The sequence below is a fragment of the Trichogramma pretiosum genome, unplaced genomic scaffold, assembly GCF_000599845.2.
Source record: "Trichogramma pretiosum strain Unisexual culture from Peru unplaced genomic scaffold, Tpre_2.0 scaffold3, whole genome shotgun sequence".
NCBI classification, from domain to species: domain Eukaryota; kingdom Metazoa; phylum Arthropoda; class Insecta; order Hymenoptera; family Trichogrammatidae; genus Trichogramma; species Trichogramma pretiosum.
In genome coordinates, this window is record NW_019641698.1 from 48,230 (window position 1) to 68,461 (window position 20,232).

At 43.0% G+C, this 20,232-nt stretch overlaps 1 protein-coding gene across 12 annotated transcripts in view; it reads left to right on the forward strand.

Annotated features, from left to right (window-relative positions):
• LOC106651448 overlaps positions 1 to 20,232 on the forward strand; it is a 31,430-nt gene that overhangs the window by 3,259 nt on the left and 7,939 nt on the right. For 4 of the 12 annotated variants that reach the window (XR_002763619.1, XM_014369943.2, XM_023462402.1 and 1 more), the window contains exons 2-16: positions 5,242 to 5,409; positions 5,960 to 6,091; positions 6,479 to 6,571; positions 6,688 to 6,774; positions 7,311 to 7,412; positions 8,642 to 8,755; positions 10,305 to 10,406; positions 11,783 to 12,017; positions 12,564 to 12,635; positions 13,180 to 13,351; positions 13,433 to 13,542; positions 14,119 to 14,300; positions 15,322 to 15,541; positions 15,909 to 16,036; positions 16,207 to 16,383. Coding sequence is in view for 11 of the 12 variants with exons in the window: in XM_014369943.2 (XP_014225429.1) it covers positions 5,242 to 5,409; positions 5,960 to 6,091; positions 6,479 to 6,571; positions 6,688 to 6,774; positions 7,311 to 7,412; positions 8,642 to 8,755; positions 10,305 to 10,406; positions 11,783 to 12,017; positions 12,564 to 12,635; positions 13,180 to 13,351; positions 13,433 to 13,542; positions 14,119 to 14,300; positions 15,322 to 15,541; positions 15,909 to 16,036; positions 16,207 to 16,383 (2,094 nt within the window). In the remaining variant the exon portion in view is untranslated. The remainder of the gene's footprint in view (positions 1 to 5,241; positions 5,410 to 5,959; positions 6,092 to 6,478; positions 6,572 to 6,687; positions 6,775 to 7,310; positions 7,413 to 8,641; positions 8,756 to 10,304; positions 10,407 to 11,782; positions 12,018 to 12,563; positions 12,636 to 13,179; positions 13,352 to 13,432; positions 13,543 to 14,118; positions 14,301 to 15,321; positions 15,542 to 15,908; positions 16,037 to 16,206; positions 16,384 to 20,232) is intronic. The other 8 variants (XM_023462396.1, XM_023462400.1, XM_023462397.1 and 5 more) reach the window with 8 other exon arrangements.

The window sequence follows — 20,232 nt, forward strand, 5'->3', positions numbered from 1 at the left end:
CTGTGTAGAGTGATTCCTTGATAACGGTAGCACGTATCGTGACGGGGGAGGGCTTATTTTTTTCGTTATGACATAGCGACGAAGCCAGAAAAATTCATTTATCGATAAACGAAACGTTTTTTTTTCTATTTAAGAAAAAATTTTTTTTTTTTTTGCATTGTTTGTTTGAGATACCCGATAAAGCTGAGAGGCGCTTTCGTTTCGCTTTCGTAATTAGAAAGATGATATTAATATTTTCAAATTATTTTTAAGTTAAAAAAAAAGTATGAGGAAGCTACTTGCCAATACATTGGCAGCGGTTTTATTTTGTTTTGTTTCGTCGATAGCCAAGTCCCAAGAACGTATCCTCGAAGTTTCAAAACTGTCTGCTTATTCGAATTAGCCAACGGCACCTTGAATCGCTACCGCTAGATGGCGTGTACCTTAAATTCCGTAAACCCGCAAGCGGCAAAACGCAAATATTTGTATAAGTCACAGCACAACTTCCAATTCTAACGGAAATCGTTATGCGATAAATATACGATCAGAAATGAGACGCGACTGAGCAATCCATCCGTAATAAACTCGTTCAGCTGCCACCGCTGCGGCTTCCACATTATCCTACATATACGTAATATATAATCGAAGAGTAATGCGCGCTTTCGCGTATATATATATTAAATATCTTGCACACACACACATACAAAGTCGCGCATGTGGTACATTTACGGCATGCGTACTACCGTATACGTACACACACACGAGTTGGGTCGCGCGCGCGCGTATATAATCAACTTATCATCGCCGAGCAGCAGCAGCGAACGAGTATATATAGTGAGACAAGAAGAGAGAATCAATGAGCGCGCGGGGTCGTTCATCCGTGAAAAATCGAGCAAAAAAGAAAAATAAATAAATATAAGCAAAAAAGACGTCGAGAACGAGAGAGAGAGAGAGAGAGAGAGAGAGAGAGAGAGAGAGAGAGAGAGATAGAGAGAGAAGATTCGCGCCTGTGTATATACTCTGCGCGTTACTATGTGCGTGTGTGTGTGTGTGCTCCTTGTACTCCAAGTCGCACGCGCGCGCGTGCGGGGTAAAACCCAGTATTAGAGCGTCAGTTTAGCGTCCGTGGAACGATGCATCATGCATTTCTCTCTCTCTCTCTCTCTCTCTCTCTTTCTTTCTTTCTGCTGCAGCTGCAGCCATACAGAGTCCGAGAGGAGGCACTATATATAATGTATAATATGCCGGGGCCTGGTTAGCAAGGAAACGACCTATCCGGCCCCGCTGCTGCACGTGCCGGTGTACGTATAGATATACTACTATACACCTCTCCCGCGATATATATATATATGAGAAGATGACGATCTATATTGCAGAGCGATACATTGTTGTGTCAAAAACGACTCGGGCAAGGATTGATGAGGGGTGTATTGTAGCCCTTCTGCGCGATCGACTTCGTATGTTATCTGCGTGTTATAGAGCAGTCGCGAGTAAAAAACCGCTTGTTCGGCGTTGTATATTACGCAGGGTAAAAACGATCGGCCGCGAGGATCTTTAAATATATTTATTAGCGACGGTAAGCGTCTGTCTATTTAAATCGTAAACGATGCGCGATAGTGCATCGCGGTGAAAGATAGATTCGCGAAGAACCTGATATTACGTATACGGCGCGCGAATATTACGACAGTATTGCATCGTCGTAGTAGAGGAGTAACCGGATAGCGAAAATTGGGCGCAACGTCGCGTGTCGCGCGAGTCTCGAAGACAGAGAGAGAGGCGCAAATGAAAAATTACGATTTTTCTCGTGGAAAAATTTCTTTGTACTTCTCCTTCGTCTCATTTCATTAACCGATCTTTTTAATTAAAAATGCAAACGCTGCAAAAGGGCACTGCAGCAGCAGCAGAAGCAGAATCATCGGGCAACAATGCAAAATCACCTTAAAGCCAACTCCGGTGCGCTATAAGGATAAGGCCCCTCCGAACCAACAGTCCCTCTCTCTCTCCTCTCTTTCTTTACATACCTATGTATACCTATATATTTGTACACACATACATGCGCACGATGCGCCTCCTTTACCTGGGATGGAAGAAGAGCTGCCTCTCTTTTGCGGAGCGTTAAGCAACTGCAGCTCTCTCTCTCTCTCTATCTCTCTCGTAGTCGGCGGCGGCGGCGGCGGCTGGTAAGTGTATGTGTATGTGTATAAGTGTGTGTATGCGTTCCTTGGTACACATTATTATGCCTTATAGCTCCTGCTGCTGTTGCTACTTCCATGTGAGTGTGTCCGCGCGTCTGTGTGTATGTATACAAAAACCACCGGAGCTCTCGTGTGTATGTGCGCTAGAGAGAGAGAGAGAGAGAGAGAGAGAGAGACACTCAGACACACGGAGCGAGCGAGAACCTCATTTAATCGACTCAAGGCCGACGGCGTTAGTATAAAGTGGCATCCGCGCCAGTGTGTTGCGTTTGCGTTGGTACCCGGTCCCCGCGACCAAGTTTTGGGGCGGTATAGCACAGTTGAGCTATAGACAGTGTATGGAATAATTTCGCTCCAATTTCAGTGGTGCTAGCAGTAGTGGTAGTAGCGGCCCTTTTTTGCCGATCGAGATATACCGATTTGGCAGCTATACGCTCCTTGACGTTTCTCGTCGCATCGCGACGAGGTGGTGCTCTTTCGGTGGTGCTCGAGTAGTGTCGTCGATAATACCACTCTCTGCTGCTGCCGCTGTGTATGTGATCGTGCTTGTATATTATATATTTATGTATCTAAGTGTAAGAAAATTGAAGAAGAGTTTGATACACGACTCTTCGCGCGAATATACTCACATATACATATATAAGCAGCAGTGAAAGATATATGTAGAGAGAGAGCGTAGTAGCATACACACATATATATAAAATACAGGCAGTGGTGGGTCCGTTGAACTCGTTTACACGTCGCGAAAGAGAGAGAGAGAGAGAGAGAACGAGAGAGACTCTCTTCGAGTGTGTGTCCGGTATGTGGAAGAGAGCACGGAATAACCGAGCGCTGCTGCTGCTGCTGCTGCAGCTAAGCTCCTTCTGAGCGGCGGTCTTATGTTTATTATTATTATGTATTATATGTAGTGTTTATACATATTATTATTATAAATACCAAAGTGTGCCTGTATAATATAATATCCTACAGTGATGTGTGTGTACTGCTTACCTCGTGATGATACATAGTGATACATGGATATTGAATAAATAAAATAAACGTGTGATATTATTCTCGAGTGCTACAACTGCTATAAAGTGATAAGGGCACACGCAGGATCGAACGTCTGTGTTATAAAATTCGTCTCGTCGGCTTGAAAATCGTGAGGTTCGTTGACTCCTTTACTTTTTCTCTCTCGATCTCCAAACTCGGCGTGTTATATACACTTACCGATTATTATTATCATCGTACTTGCGCCGCACACGCGCGTTTGGTATATATAGGGTTATGGTAACCTCACCACCACCCCTTTCAGCTCTCGTTTCATTATATATTAAATATATATCTAATCGATCGTTAAAAAGAGGAACGAATTCGTTGAATACTTGTATGCCACTGGAGTATAAGTGTACTTTTAACGCGTAATCGCGGAAAATCGGCTGCGCGCTGCGTGCGCGGAAGGCGGCTCTCTGCTGGCACACATATCGCTCGCGCTCGCGCCTATTATAAAGTAAAACACACGCGCGTACGTACATGTGTGTGTGCTCGTGAAAGAGGCGAAAATTCATGAATTCAATACCGTAACGCTATCAAAGTTCTTTCGCTCAATACCGTAATCTCATTAAAGCTGTTGCCGCTGCCGCTGCTTCTTCCTTTCTAAAAAAACACAACGCGATATGGTACAAACTCACCAACACACACGTTTGCTCGACATTTGCCGAGAAATCAACGCGTATACATCATTGATAAACAAAAAATCTATCATTTCGAGGTTTCGATCCGAACTGTATCGTCGTTAACTTCTAATATAAGTATATACTCCTTTCGCCATGTCAAATGTTTCATTGAACGATTCGCGTCGCTCGCGCGTATATACATACTCCCGATGAGCCTTTAAACGACTCTCGGCGTGCAGTGTCGTCTCGTTATATTATCGCCACTGTCTAACGAAACGCGTATACGTCTTTTCTTTCTCTACATTTAAAACGCGCATAAACATAAGACGCGCACAATGAAATAATGACACTTGGTACTATACGAGCGAGTATACTTACGCTATATACAAGTAGATAGTCGAGTGTCCGGCGTCATTACCATTATTACTTCGTTCCACCGCTACTTCACTTATACATTTGTTTGTGTGCATAACGCAGCGTGAACGCGAATTTTTTTCATATACATAGTTGCAGCGGGGGGAAGAGAAAAAAAGTAATCGAAATCTTTTTTTCCTCGAAGCTCGCTCGCTCGGCCGATAGATCGGAGCTTTCACACTTCGATAATACAACGACGAAGTATATTCCTAATATACGCGTGAAGTAAAATGGTAATTAAATTGGTTATTTCGAATGTGTACATATATACGTACCGATATCTATACACGCGCGCGCCTACATGCGTGTGTATAGGTATATAATACACGTGTGGTGGCGCGCGAGCATTGACTTATACTCCAGCGAAAAACCGGTTCTAGATGCGGGGATAAATTTTTCAATACCTTCATATATGTGTATATATGTATATCCAGTGCTGGTAGTGTCGTTATAAATTATCCAACATGTCGATACACTTTAATACACACACACGCGTATATAGCGTTTACTTATCGTCGTATGAAAATTTTGGACTTTGGCAGGCGGACGATAGTCGTATATACGGCTGCATTACCGATACGAAAGAGAAGAAGTACGAGAAAAAAAAACACAAATGGATGCGTACGCGCTATTCCTAAACTTCGTTATATTATACATAGCGCTTAGTTATGTATGTATGTATGATGATACTCGAATAAGAATCGATCCACTTCCTCGTGCGCAGGCATGCATGCAAACGCGCATTATGCTCACGCGCGTCTGCTGCTGCTTATACCTTCATCCGTTCTCCAAAGCTGCACGCACGCAGATCGACAGCTCGTAGGTATAAAGCGAGAAAAGGAGAGAAATTTTTATTTATTATATATGTACGAGACCATTGGCGCGATCGCGAGAAACACGTGTGTGCATATACGTTACGTATAAAGGCAATTGACCCTTTCTCTGTGCATCTCCTTGCATTATCAATTTATTAATCGGTCCCCAAAATTTCATTGCAGAGCGAGAGTCGCGAGGAGGTCATAACGACGAGCTCCGTCGTGAGCTCGACGAAGAAAAAGAAGAAGATCGAGGCCACAGCGGGAAGCGATGCATCGCCGAATCACACGAAAACTAAGAAAACCAAGAAAAGCAAGAAGAGCGAGCTCGAGAAGGAGAACATCTCCGTGGTGAGTTTTTCGCTATTTTCCTTTCCGATTGACTTGCTCGGCGGAATTTCGGGTGTATTGTATATCGATCGCGGCTCTGCATTGGTGTTATTTTCTTTTTTTTTTGTTATTATCATATCGAATCTCATCGTTGCGTTTGAATTGTGCATTGCGCTGATTGTATTTGTTGTGATTTTTTTTCTACTTTTTATAAAACATAACGAGGAACGTTTAATTTATCTGAATGATCACTCTGCGTCGTTCACGAGCTTTTGATCGTCGTTTTTTTTTTTTTTGTATTTTTCATATACTGCGATTTATCAAAAGATATAACGCGCTGATGCAATTGTTCGAAATCTACTTTCATAATACTCATACATGTAATATTTTCATTTTTCACGCATGCTGTAATAATTGTTGCCTGGCTGTGTAATTTCGCTCTGTCTCTTCTGTAACTATATATATCTTCTATATATCTGCTGTGCCACTACTACTGCTGCGATGCTGCAAACAAACAAACAAAAATAAATCGTTAAAAAAAAAAAAAAAAAATGAAAAAAAAACAAACCAGAAGAAGAAATTAAAATCAAAAGAGTCGAAGAAAGAGAGCTTAAACATGCACACGGGACCGAGGCAGACGTCGGCGGAGATGATCGAAATCTCTGCCGAGGACGATCTGTCGAATGTCAACGTCAAGTCGCTGGTAAGTCAAGGCGCCGCCGCTTCTTTTTCGCTTTTAATCGTCAGTTCGCTTGTTTTATCGTACTATAACTATATAGCATACGTATACATGTAGTACACACACAAACACATCACTTGCACGCATGCCCCAGTTGGCTGTTGTCATTTTTTTGCCATTGCTCTCGCGCGTGGGTATAATATATAACTCCATTTTGCACAATTTATAATTTCTCATACCTTCGACGATATCACTTAATATATGAATTATATTTGGACATTTTTTTGTCGACGTCCGACGAAACCACTCGTTGTCATTGTTGTGTGTTTTTCTTTACTTTTTCGTTTGCCCGCATGCTGCGTTACGTGCTTTTACCTCTCTCTGTAATCTCGACGGGCCGATCTCTCGCAGACACAGACGTACGCCCTGGAGTCGTCGCATCGAGGCGATTTGGAGAAACCAAACAAAGAAATCATCGCCACCGGTGTGTCCATCAAACAGTTGGTAAGGCCAAAATCGATTTTTTTCTTTTTTACCGATTTATTGCATGTATTGAGTTTTTTGCTTACTTCTTGTTTTTTTTCTTTGCCCGTTTGTGTGTCGCGCGTGACTAATTGCAGTGTCGCAGCTTCGGAGACGTTTCCAACATGAACGACGCCGACAAGAACACCACGCTCACGAATTCGGACAGCAATAGGCATCACGAGGTCAGTACTTTACACTAATACGTTTTAATTTGATAATTGTTTCTCGAATAACATGAAATGTAGATCGATTAGCAATAATATCATAACGAATTACGACTAATAATCAGTAGAAATCGGCTCCTCCAAAGGTCCGTTTGAATTCTTATTGCGAGTAAACGATACAAAAAAAAACAGAAAGAGGAATTGCGCCTCGCGACGCGCAACAGTAGCTACATTCAATTAATTATTATTAATAAAAATTAAAAATTAAATCATAAAATAGAGCAACAAAAAAAGTAATAATTGACTAATAAAAAACATTCATCTTCTTATACGCTACCTTGCATGCCGGCTTCTTAAACAAAAAAAAACCTACCTGGACTAACAACCCCGTTCGTATCGCTCACGTTCAAACCTCTCTCTTATGTATAATCTCTCTCGCCTCGATGTGTCTACAAAAATGAAAAAAAATAAATACTCTCGAACTTTATTACGCGTGTATCGACACACGAATACACACACACACAAATGTGCGCGAGGGGTTTTATAATAAGCAGAGAGCAAAATCGACGGGCGATCTGAGCTTTGACGAGCAGGACCGATGCAAGTACTTCACAGGTCGTGACGTAGTTTTCGCTTCAGTTAATGTCAAGGCTCTCGTAAGTATTTATTATAGACCAAAAAAAAAAGACAGAACTCACTTACTCTCTCTCTCTCTCTATTTTTCTTATATGCACATATTATTCTCTTTCTCATGCCTGTATACGTTTATAATGTACACGTGCACACAGTCGCCACACTTTTACACACACACACGCAAACACACGTACACACATACACTGCAGGCTTGTGCCATGCGGAAAGATATTGATTATATTAATACAAATCGCTGTTACGAGGAAATAAAAACAAGATATTGGATGAGAGTCGTGATTAAAACGTGTGCTTATATCTATGCAGCAAGTATAAAGCTCTCGTCGTCGTGAATTACGTCGAAGCACGAAGTCGATATTTTCATTTATATATATATTGTCGCTGGGGATTACGGAACTTACGGCGTAGACAGACACGGACACACACACACACACACATACTATGATAATTGCAAACAACTTGACTTTCACTTCTATGCATTTAAAATAAAAAGTGACACACGATTGGGGGGCTTGCACACACTCACACACAGCAACAACGGCAATAAAAACGACAGTAACATAACAACAACGACGACGACGACGAGAGCACGCGACAATAAAGACGGAGCTGCAGTGTATACGGCGTGTCGACGACGCGGTATCCGCTCGCGCGCGCGCCCCCGCGAGAAGATTCAATTTTTTTTTCCTTCCTCTTCTTATTCGAGATTATCGTTTGTATTATGTTATATATATTCGGTGCGCGCAAGAGATCGGCTTACCTAGAGTATATAGTCTCTTTGCGGCTTTGGGGGCTCGCGTGCTGCTGACATTTTTCGGTACTAGACTTTTTTTTTGGTTTTTTTTCAACTTGTGTGTGCTATATTTTCAACAATGTACGTTGCGGGTGTTATAAGGTCGGTTCGCGCGCGCGCGTGAAATTCGACTCGTTGGCGCCGTATACAGCCGCGTTTGAGTGAAGCGTGAGAGCGCCTCGCGCGCCATGCGCTCCGAGCTACATAATATCATTGTTGCCCATATATATATAATATAAAGTTTCTAAACACGATCGAGCACACGTACACAGCCACACACCTACACACATATATTGTATCCTCCATGTATCCTAATGTAACAAGGCTTGTTAATAACGGCAAAAAAAAACGTAAAAAAAAATGTATATAAACAACAAGAAAACGGACGTTTTTAATTAAAAAAGAAAATATGTATCTATCTACATATATACACCAACACAGCGAGCCTCGTACAATAACCTGGCGAACTTGCAACGCTCCGTGTCGGATTGTCCCAAGCGAAGATACACGCGCTCCTGCAGCGATCGCATAAGGCCCGTGGCTGACCTGTTCGAGGTAAGAACGAAGCAACAACATTTTCAAAGGGGTCCGAGAAACATTGAATTAAAATTAAAAAAGTACTGGTGCACCAATTCACGCAAGCACCTCGATTCACGATTATAAATATTACATTCATGAATGACGAACGTACCTCATATTTGTGTATCACGTCCGAATTACATTATTACAATCGCATCGAATCGCAACATCATGTATTATTGTAAATATCAGGCATTAATGTGTATAATGGGAGCATGACGTTCTTTCATCGCGATTATACATTATAGATATTATATTCAAATATTCGTTGTCGATATACTCTCATAATATTAACACACTCACACACATTATGGTTTACAAGTACACAATTTTCAATCGACGCTATACGCTTGCATATACAACACACCACACACACACGAATTGTCTTTCTCTCTCACTCAACTCACTCTATCGAGTCAGTCAAAAACTTTCTCCTCATCTCGCGAGCTTATAGGATCTATAGAGCCTACCGCTGCACATGCACGTATCGCCGCGCCGACTGCTCGAGGAAAAAGCCTTTAGTAGGACTTATGGTATAACTATATATATGTGTGTGTGTAATGTATTATAAGTTATAAAAGAAAACAAAGGAACCAAGTTGAATTCATGCAGGTGGTATGTAAGCCCGATGTTTGTCTCTTGGTGTGTGGGTGTCTGCTTTAGCTATGTGTGTGTGTGTTTTGCCTCGTGCCGCTGCTCGCGCGCGGCGCCCCCGATCATTACGCCGATCGCATCGTTCGATTTCTCATATATACGCTTTATTAGATACTACACGCATTTCGCCAATAAAACGCGTAGCGTATTGCACACGTGTGGCCTCGAGACTTTTTCTCATTGTTTTACCTACAGGTATAAGGAATCGAACGATTCGGCGGCCGAGATGTTTATTTATGTGCATAATCTAATGTTTTCTTGTCTGTTTGCTTTCTCTCTCTCTCATTCCAAGCTTTGCTTTCTGGACTGTGTGCGTATTTGTGTATGTAGTTTTAGCTATTATTGCTTCGCTTTGCGCTTTCTCGCTGCACGACGTGCGCTTCCGTTTCTCAGCTCGTAGCACCGCTGGATTTTATTAGTTTTGGCATCTTTGGATTATGTTTCGCGGGGTGGTGGTGATGGGCTATCTCCTTTTCAAGTGAAATTTTTATTAAGGTAGAGATGCGAGTACAGGTAATGGTAAAGTTTTTTTTTTCATTCACTCATATCGATATAAGGCACCGAAACACACACGCTCTAAATAATACAATAATATGTATAATAAGCGCGACTGTGTGTTTCCGTGCGAGCTTGTGTGGTGTGTGTTTTTGTGCGAACCCATTGAACATAATTGTACAGGAATCGTTGCAATATTATAAATGCCATTACGGACCACACACTCAGCATTGTTTTATATATATCATCAAAAAAACAGCAACGAGTACTCCACCGCTACGATCGATCGTCGATCCTATAAATACAGCACAATGTCATTGAGTACATTCTTAGCAAAATATATTTCTAATCGTTGTGTCGTGTGTCGTTTTTTCAGAAATCGAGCTTCAACAAATTCGACGCGCTGACGAAAAAATCAGGCGCCGTGCTGCACGTACGCTCGGTCGACGCCAGCAAAGTCCAGCAGCAGCTCAATTCCGTAAGTATACATGAATGCGGTATATATAAATATTGCGCAATGAGAGATAAGGATCGGAATGGTGTGTATATACGCGTTCTTTTTTACGGTTTATTGAAAAATCGGTTGATCGATGCGTTGAAATATCGCGAGGTAATTGGCGTATCGAGAGTACAGTTAAGGTACTAATTTTGTGAGAAACCTGTTTTTATTTCGGTGTCGTAGGTCCAATTAATTTCCAATGATGGAAAGTCGAGTAAAGATAAGAATTTAGTAAATTTGTCAAAAATGCGAACCGATGACACATTCGCTGATGGCCGGCTTCGTAATTTCCGTAATGCAAAAAACCTCGAACGAAAGAGCCAACGAGATCTCGAGTTTCTTCAGCTTGTGCATGGAAAAAACAGTTTGCACATTAACGTCCGAAGCACGTATAATAGATTTTTGATCGATCGCTAGACAGAAAGGGAACATTTTAATTTACTGCCTTTGAACGTGGTCTATCGGGTCGTCGATAATGTAACGTTTTACCCCCCACCCGCGCGGAAATTTTTAAGCATCGGCCCGAGGATGCGACTGCATTATATACATATATAGCGTATATCATCCCGTTACTTAAACTAGTTTCCGCTTCTATAAAGAGGCATTTATTATCTCATCGCTTTAACGAGACCCCGAAGTTCGCCGGTCGTCGTCGTCGGTTAATTTTTTTTCGTCCGGGACGCGTGTCGCGGTAATGGCAATTTCACACGGCGATCGATCGCTCATTCGCGGCACGTGATTTTTCGCGCTTCCAATTGAATGTTAACTAATAATAAAAGCTCTAATTATCCGGTTATATTTGCTCCGTCGACACCCCCTGGGTATATTTGTCTATCGCATAATACGCACGTATACGTATGGTCGAGAAAGCTGCTTCGCGTTTGTATATGTACGAGTAGACCAATAATACACAGACACACACACACACACGCGGACGCACATATAGATCGTTATATCGTTATGAGGATAAAAAAAAAGGCCGTAGTTAACTAGCTCGACTCGTTTGCTTGTTGTAACGATCAACAACAACGCACACAACGCGCAACTGTGGCTACATAATAAATGCCACGTATAGAGGCTTGTGTGCACTACAGCGCTGAAAAACCGATACGTATTATACAGCAATTAATTTGTTGCAAAGTACCGAGAATTTATTATTATAAATTAATGGCAAAACCAAACAAACGGACGAAAAAAAGACAAGTGCGCGTGCCGCGATCTGCAACTTGTACGCCATATAGATCGACTTCCGAGAAAAGGCGCGTGCGATACGATTACGGGCGCCTATAATTTTCGGCTCGCGCTCGTACACAGATCTAAATCCGATTTTTTGCCTTTTGTTTTTTTTCGCGCAGGTCGCTCAGAACGGCGACGCCAATCCGAACTGTCGCAGTTGCGGCAAAGTCGTCTTCCAGATGGAGCAGACCAAGGCCGAGGGCCTGGTCTGGCACAAGAACTGCTTCCGCTGCTGCCAGTGCAGCAAGCAGCTCAGCGTCGACAGCTACGAGAGCCACGAGTCGACCCTGTACTGCAAGCCCCACTTCAAGGAGCTGTTCCAGCCGAAACCCGTCGAGGAGAGCGACCAGCCCAGTGAGTATACTTTATTATATTACGATGAAAAATTATTTATAGAAATTCTCCGCGCGATGGAAAATCGGAAATTACCTATATATCAGTGCCGATACCGATGCACACTGCGGAGAAAGGAATTCGAGATATTTTCATGTTCGAATAAAATAATATAAATGCGTGTACGTTGCCGCTCTTATATACGTACGGTTTAACTGGTTTTAATCGCGCACGAGAGAGAGAGAGAGAAAATTTTTATTTCCTCGATTTATGAGAATTTATAACTTTGCGCACTTTGTGACTCACGGATGAATACATATGTGTGCGCGCGTATAACAGTGGGTCGTATAGTTTTTGTTATTGTGCACGAGCGAACACGTGTTTTGGCAATGACATAATACACGCGCTCTTATCTCTGACTCGTTCAGTTTAAAACAACGTCTCTTTTCTCTCTCTCTCGAAAAAGAAAAAACCAATAATATATGTCACCGCGCATAGGTTATAACGCGTTCAAACAGTATCAAAGACGAGATTTTGGATAATAAAAGTACAAAAATGTCATTGTAGTGCGCCCTAGAAAGCCGGAGATGATCATACGCGAAAATCAGCCAAAAGAGTTACCGCCCGACGTCGTGAGAGGTAAATTTTTCCTCGTGTGCGTGTGCGTGTGACATGTGCTGACATCACTGCTGCTGCTGTTGTTGTTTTTTTTTTTGTGACTTGGATTTATCAATAACATAAACATTGGAGCTCGAGCTGTGCGTCGTGCTACACAGTCGACCCCTTCCATTTATAAACTCACAACAATAATAATAGTAACGAGAATCTAAATAAATGATAATAACAATAACCAACGAAATCACCGATGATTATTCCAGCTAATCTAACATTGTGTGTATACATTGAATTTTCGAGTGCCACATAACAGTGTAGCGTGTGTGCTTGTGTTTACCAAGTTTTAAAGAGCATCCTCGGTCGAATTAACCACTAACTAGATTTAGTATCGCGTGCCGCTGTACAGACGACACACGCGCAGCTATAATCCGAATCGATCGCCTACATACGTTTTATTAATTAATTCGCGTTGAAATCTAATAAAAACCCGTCCACCAGCCGTTTTATTACCTATTCAACCCGAAGAAAGCTCAATTTTTTAACATGATATATTCGATTCGCTTCGCAGCTTCGGACAAGCCCGATCTCGGGCTCGAGGAGCTCTCGGCGCTCAACGTCAAGTCACGCTTCCAAGTCTTCGAAAAGGCCAACAACCACGACAACCACTTAAACGAGATCGAAAGGTCTCCGTCTCAAGTGGCCGTCAAGAGGTCGCCCAGTATACTCAGTAAATTAGCCAAGTGAGTGTAATTTAGATGAAAAAAATCGATACTATAATAGTGCAAATTTTTGATACGATGCGTTTCCGTCCATGTACGTAGATTCCAAGCGAAGGGTATGGACATCGGCGTGACGGACGACGCTCTCAATGGAATACCATACGAAGAATCCAGCGAGAGCGACGAGGAGATCGAAGAGGAGGAAACAGAAGGTAAAGGAGCCCGGAAAGCATTTAATACACATACACAGAGTCTGTGCGATCATTACGCAAGCGGCGATACTTTACATACGTATAAATAAAGTTGCAACTATTCTATCTGTATACGAGTGCTGTGTAGCGCACGCGTATCCTCCTTTGTGTGTCAGTGTACGCGTTTTGATGTATACTTTCTCTGCCTCTCTGTACACGCATACACTCACATATAGACACACTCGTATACGCGTGCGTTACAAATTAAAGAGATCGAGTAACGCAACGTATAAGAGAGAGATGCAGAAGTGTATATATCTCCGAACGCCCATTTAAACGGCTCGCTAACTTCCCGAAAAGTTTTGCGCGCTATTACGACGTTTGTAGAGCGTTACCAATTAGTTGCCCCGTGCGTACGTACGTACGTACATACGAGTACTTTAACATATATATTTATGCATAATGTAACGTTGCTTGACGAATGATCGCACACGCACCGAGTACGGGCCTTGTTATATATCGACTGTGTAAATTTTTTTGTTTTTAATTTAATTCATTCGCCTGTAATAATAATTTTTTCTCTCTTTCTTCTCGCAGAAGTTGAGACCGAGACGACAATAATCAAGTCGAATCGAGGCAATCGTGAACGACCGATTAGCTTCACGAAAATGGACGACATCAAGAACCGCTGGGAGAGCACGAGCCGAGAGGGCAGGAAGGAGTCGCTGCGCGAGGCTCGCAAGGAAGAGATCGCCGGAATACGCTCGAGGCTCTTCATGGTACGCGGAGTCGACTCGACTCTCTCGACACTGTATTGCAGTTTTTTGTCTCTCTGCTATACTACTGCTATCCGAGGATGGATTCGCGCAGAGATAGAACGAAAAAGTTTGCCTCGCTCGTGCTGTGTGATGTGTGCTTTTCGATGCACCGAACGAAAAAAAGCGGCTTATCTGCTTATAAATTGTATTCATACGTATGGAGATTATCGGCACTTTCTTTTATGCATAAAAAATTTTTGAATAACGACGCTCGTGCGCTTGGCATGGAACAACGAGTGTGCCATAAAACGTGAAGCTTTTTCATAAGTTACAACAAAAGCTACGACTCCGTGTGCGATATATGCACAAGTTAGAGCGGAGTTTCTACATTTTAACGTATAAATCGGTCGCGACGTTGATTCGAGGAGTGAGTATCGTTTCGCGCGCGCGCGTCCACTGCGTACTCATTCAAGAACAAAACTTGCACGTGCAGTAGCATTAGAAGGAGAGCTTTTCTAGAGAGATGCAAGCACGCGCAAATACGCACACTTACATATACACACCGTAGGGCGATTCATTTTGGCGCGTCGCCGGAAATAACTTACGCTCTCTCTACTCTGTCTCTCTCGCTTGTGTGTGACCCAGAAAATAACGTAACACGAATCGGAGAGCACGGAAAAAGAAAGAAAAATGTCCGCGTATACGTCTGCGCGACTAACGACTTTTTCCGAGGATACTTAATATAGAAACTGTTTTTGCTCGTTGTTGCGAGAAGAACAATTTAATAATAGGAAAAGACTCGAGAATAATGTAATGTGCCAATTCCTTCGGGTCGGAAAATTTTGTAATGGAAGAAGTGAGAAATGAGCAACAACGAAAAAAACGAATGATTTGAAAAAAAAACATCGTTAAAAGCTACACGTACCACGCACGAGTGATACAAACTATTGCTCTTGACTCACTGTATATCGAAAATATAAAAGAGAGTCGATATTGTATGCTGCTTGTCATCGTGTCTATATCTGTGCGCATTTATTTGCAGGGCAAACAAGGCAAAATGAAGGAAATGTACCAGCAGGCCGTGGCGGACAGCGATAAAATTCAGAAAATCAACGCGGTGGAAGAGATCCAACATTCGACAAACGCGCGCTCCATTAAGGAGCGCTTCGAACGTGGCGAACCGATCGCGGCGACGAGCGACGAGGAAATCGAAAATGCCAAGAACAAATCAGAAAAGCCGGACGAGGAGATACTTGCCGCAGGTAATTCGAGCTCTCTCTTGATCTTTCTTTCTTTTCTCTCTCTCTCTCGAGTGGAGGTCAAGAACCTCTCGTAAGATAGACGAAGCGTTGAAGACTATCCTCTTGCTTATCGCATTACATCAAACCTGTACGTATAGTTTTTAATTATACGATACGAGCCTATTTGAGGAGATTGTCGATAACTAATGCTGGAGAGCAGCAGCCGCAGCTCTTATCCACAACAACACTTTCGTTCTTGCACGAGCCTTATTTTTTTTGCTCACGCAATTTTTTTTATGCATCGACGAATCTCATATATAAAATACGTGTATACGTAATTATATCCTCGAGCATCGAGTACATTTTGCATTCATCTTTCTTTCTCCAGGAATAAGCAGAAAATCCCGTTCGCTGTTCCTCGAGATGGACGCAACGGCCGCGAAAACCGGCAGACCCGTGACGCCCAACAGTCAATCCAAAGCACCAGAGACCCCCACCAGCAGGAGGGCGCGCGACGTGAGTATTGTTCTTTTTTCTTTTTTCATTTATTATTTGCGTTCCAATCGATCGCATCGAGGCACACGATGGCTCTCGAAGTGGTATCGAGTACGACCCAATAACAACGCGAAGTCGTTGATTGAATATAAATGAATTTTTTTAAAAAATACGATAAAACCTATAACCAGGCATTCATGGGCCGACAAGTGTCGGACGACGTGGTGCGTAGCAGCGATCAGACCGAAGAGGTAAAGGTCGAGACCTCGGACATTTCGAACAAATTCAAGTTCTTCGAAACCTACAGAGAGCCAGAAAAGACGCGCAAACAGTTTCGGATCACACCGCCTCGTGACGGACAAGTCAAGGTTCGATGACGATGATAAAACCCCCTTTTTTTTTTGACTGACTGCACGACACACGCAACACAAAGTCCTGCGCTGCGCAAAACTTTTGTGACATTTCTCTACCGTTCTCTCGCGAGAAGCGAGAGAAGAAAGTTACGAAAGGCAGTCGCAGGTTTTTTGTTTGTTTTTTTTTTGTTTGTTTTCGTTGTTGACAATCCTTCCTAATTCTTCCGTCCATTTATTATAACACACATTCGTCGAACGCTAATATACGCCACAATTTGTGCTGTCCTGTAGTTTGTGCGTGTGCGCGCGAGCGTCTCGTTTGCGCGCCGCGTTTCTGTCCAATTAACCCGTGCTTGCAAATTAACGGCGCGCACGAGAGCTAGAGCGAGCGTTTACTGCCGCGCTCATATCCGCTAATTCGTATGTACCTACAACAAATATACACACACATACACACACAGTATACGTGCATTCTTGGAAATGCACGTAAAACCGAAGGCACTTGGGGATTTTTTTTTAACGCTCACAAACGATCATCGCGTCGATAATGTAGATCTCTCTCCCTCTCGTCATCTAACGACGCTTTATGACTAAAACTACGTACGAGAGAGAAAAAAAGAATTCACAACATTTCTCCGACTGTCGAACGTTGCGGAGTCGACTCCTATGTACGTGCCATTACTTTGTATAAATTTGTACGTATACGCGCGTGCGAGATCGACGTCGCGTTTTCTCACGACAATCCCTCTGCATTATATGGCCGCAGAAAATAATGAAATGCTCGTGTGTGCGCGCTCGTATAGTTAGTTCTTGTGTATCATATTGTGTATGTGTTTCACTCGTGTCTCGTTATTACCATTATGAATGTTTCAATTTTTGGGGCACACCACCACTATCACCGCTACCACCATTACTACCATCGGTCATTAACGTGGGAATATAAACATTAAATTCAACTACTCGTGCGGTCGAAACGAACTCTCCCTTTATATTATATTTTTTGCCGAAATCACGAGGAAAATTGAATTTTCGACTGGAACTTTTACCGTCGCTCAGTTGCACCGGTTAATGAAGTTTCCTCCTCTTCTTCTTTTTCTTCGTTCTTTTTTTTTTTTTTTTTTTCAATTTTACGATTGGGTTGTAAAAAACGAAAAGGGCCGATAGTAATCAAGCGGGATGAATAAGTGCCTCGTTAAAGCGAGCTTAGCGTGTCCGCGTATATATACACGTATATAATTCAGGGCAAAGATTTTTATAGCGTTTACCCGCGCGTCGCGCTTATACACTTTTTAACGTTTGAATTTTTTTTTTTGCTTTTGCTTTTTTTTTCGTTCGTTCGTTCGTTCGACGCGGTTATCGCGTGTGTACCGTGGGGGGAGAGGTGATATTTTTCGTGTACGTCATCGCTCGGCCGATTACGCGTACGTACTGTACCTATACCATATATGTATATAATATAATGGCACATGCTGCAAGGAGAAGTAGGATGCGGCGGTGGTGCTGCGGTGCAGATCGGACAACAAAAAAAAATCGAGAGGAAGGAAAAAAAAACATCACGCCACGCACGAGGAGCCGGAGAAACAAAATTTCACGAGTACGGCGTAAAAACCCTTTTTCTTTCTCTCTCTCTCGACTCCATGAGAGTTCGAGAAGGAGGCATTTATTACTCGATCTCTCCTCTCGCTCTTTAGCGAATAGAGAGGACATTACGAACGAACGACAAATAATTCACGGATTCACTCGGGGGGGTATATCGTTTAACGATTTTACAAATTGCACGCGTCGTAGTGCGTCGTGTGCTCGTGAGATAGCGAGAGAACAGAATAAAATTTCAATTTTGCGAGCGCGAGCGAGAGTGAAAATAAAAAAATTGCGCAAAATGTACACGCGCGCGCACGCATCATCGGATGTGTGTTACTTATAACATATATAGCTTGTGTATGGCTTTGAACGACGTGCAGAGAGCTGCTGCTGGCCGCAGAAAGCGCAAAATCCCTTCCATACCTGTCCTTGAACCTCGTTCGCTCGTTTGCCATATGCACCGCGCGCGCACACACAGACAGACACTACACACACGTGCACACATGCGGGGCATGCATGGGACGTATTCACACACACATAAGTACACAGAGTCGAGAGAGCCTCCCGATCGTGTACGGAAGAAAGAAAGAAAGAGCGAACGAAGAAGTGGTCGTCGTCGTCGGTCGGGTACGAGGCTTTAGGATATGTGCTACGCGCAGAGCCGAGCACAGAGACAGCGGAGCAGTTGTGCGGCGACGAGAGCTCCGTACAGAAGTATAAAATATATAAGACTCGAGGCGCGACGGGGCCTCCTCCTCGATCGCGTGCACACACATCCTACTTTTACCGTTAAGAGTTGCATATAGGCGCTTATACATACGTGCGACCATCGGTGGTAGGCGAGCAGCCCGGATCAAGCTAGACGTGCATTGCGAATCTCGTGCGTTGTGTCTGTGCTCCGAAATATCTTTCTGACTGTCTCTGCTTTTTGACGATATAGACGTCGACCGTTGTTGGTGTTGTTCGTGCCACCCTTTGCAGTGCGCAAAAGTGTGTGATTACTAGAGTGTCACTGCGGCTATACGTATCGAGTGTGGGTGTAGGTGTGTGTGTAGGTGTCGTGATAATATAAAAGTGCATAATACAAGGCATAATGAGAATTTGGAAGGAGCAAACGTCCCCGAACGCTTCGAGCAAGGTAAAATATAATAATGTCAGTCAGACGTCGTGCTCCGAATTTAACTTGACTCGTAACATCCGTGTATTGTAACGATACTTTCATCTCGATTCAGAGTCATCGGCGGTTCCCCCCGACGATCGGTATTATACATTTCGCGCGGGGTTGAAGTGAAAAAAAAAAAACAGTGCGCATTGCAGGCCCAACGAAAATTTCTCTCAGGTGCTCTGCGTATAAATACGATTCCGGAAAGAGAGCTTTTTCCTTTCGTTCGAATGCACGTATGTGTAATGCGCGGTGCATTCGAAACAATAACGATTAAATTCCGAATTATATAGCTCGCGGTTATATGGCGCGCGCGCGCGCGCGTGTGTGCCATTACACTTTCATTTTTACGATATATCCGTTACAGAAACACACATTTATCATTGTATCAATTGCAGCTGCTCCAGATGCGCAAGACAGAGAGAGAGATGTAAAAGCTGCGCATTGTTTCTATACATATTAGCCGTAATTTTCGTAAACTGTCAAAATGTGCGAATCGGTTAGATCCTACACAAAATATAATAATGCCCCAAGCTTTATGGAGAGCAAAAAAACAGGCGTCATTGAAAAAGTCACGATCTCGTATATGTACGGATGGGGTAGCCGCGTCTCGATTCACTTACATATACATAAAGCACACACACACATAAACGCGCACCGAAAAATCGGGTGGGGATAAGTGTGTATAAGGCCCCTTCGGAAGCGGCAGCGGTGGTGTCGGCGGCGGCTGGCTACTTGCGAACGAAGAGAGCGAACCTTATATCGCACACAGCACAGGCCGCGCGTTTTAGTTTGTGTTACAAAGAGCGCGCGTCCTCTCGTCCGTGTGTGTGTATATGTTGTACAGTGTGTCTGCGCCAGTGGTTATTTTCCGTTCTTTCGGCAGAATAAAAAAAAAAACAAAAAAAAGAAGGAAAAGGGGAAAAAAGGGATTCGAGCGCGACAGGTGTAACTAACGATCGAGAGGACTCTTTGAAAATCATGTTGCAGGTAACGCTGGAGAGCCTCGAATTTTTTAATTCTGTACACATTTATATAAGTCCCTTTTTGCGTATGTTGTTTTTTGTTCTTCCTCCTTTACTCACTCGAAACTCAAATTACTCCTAGTATCGATTATGGTT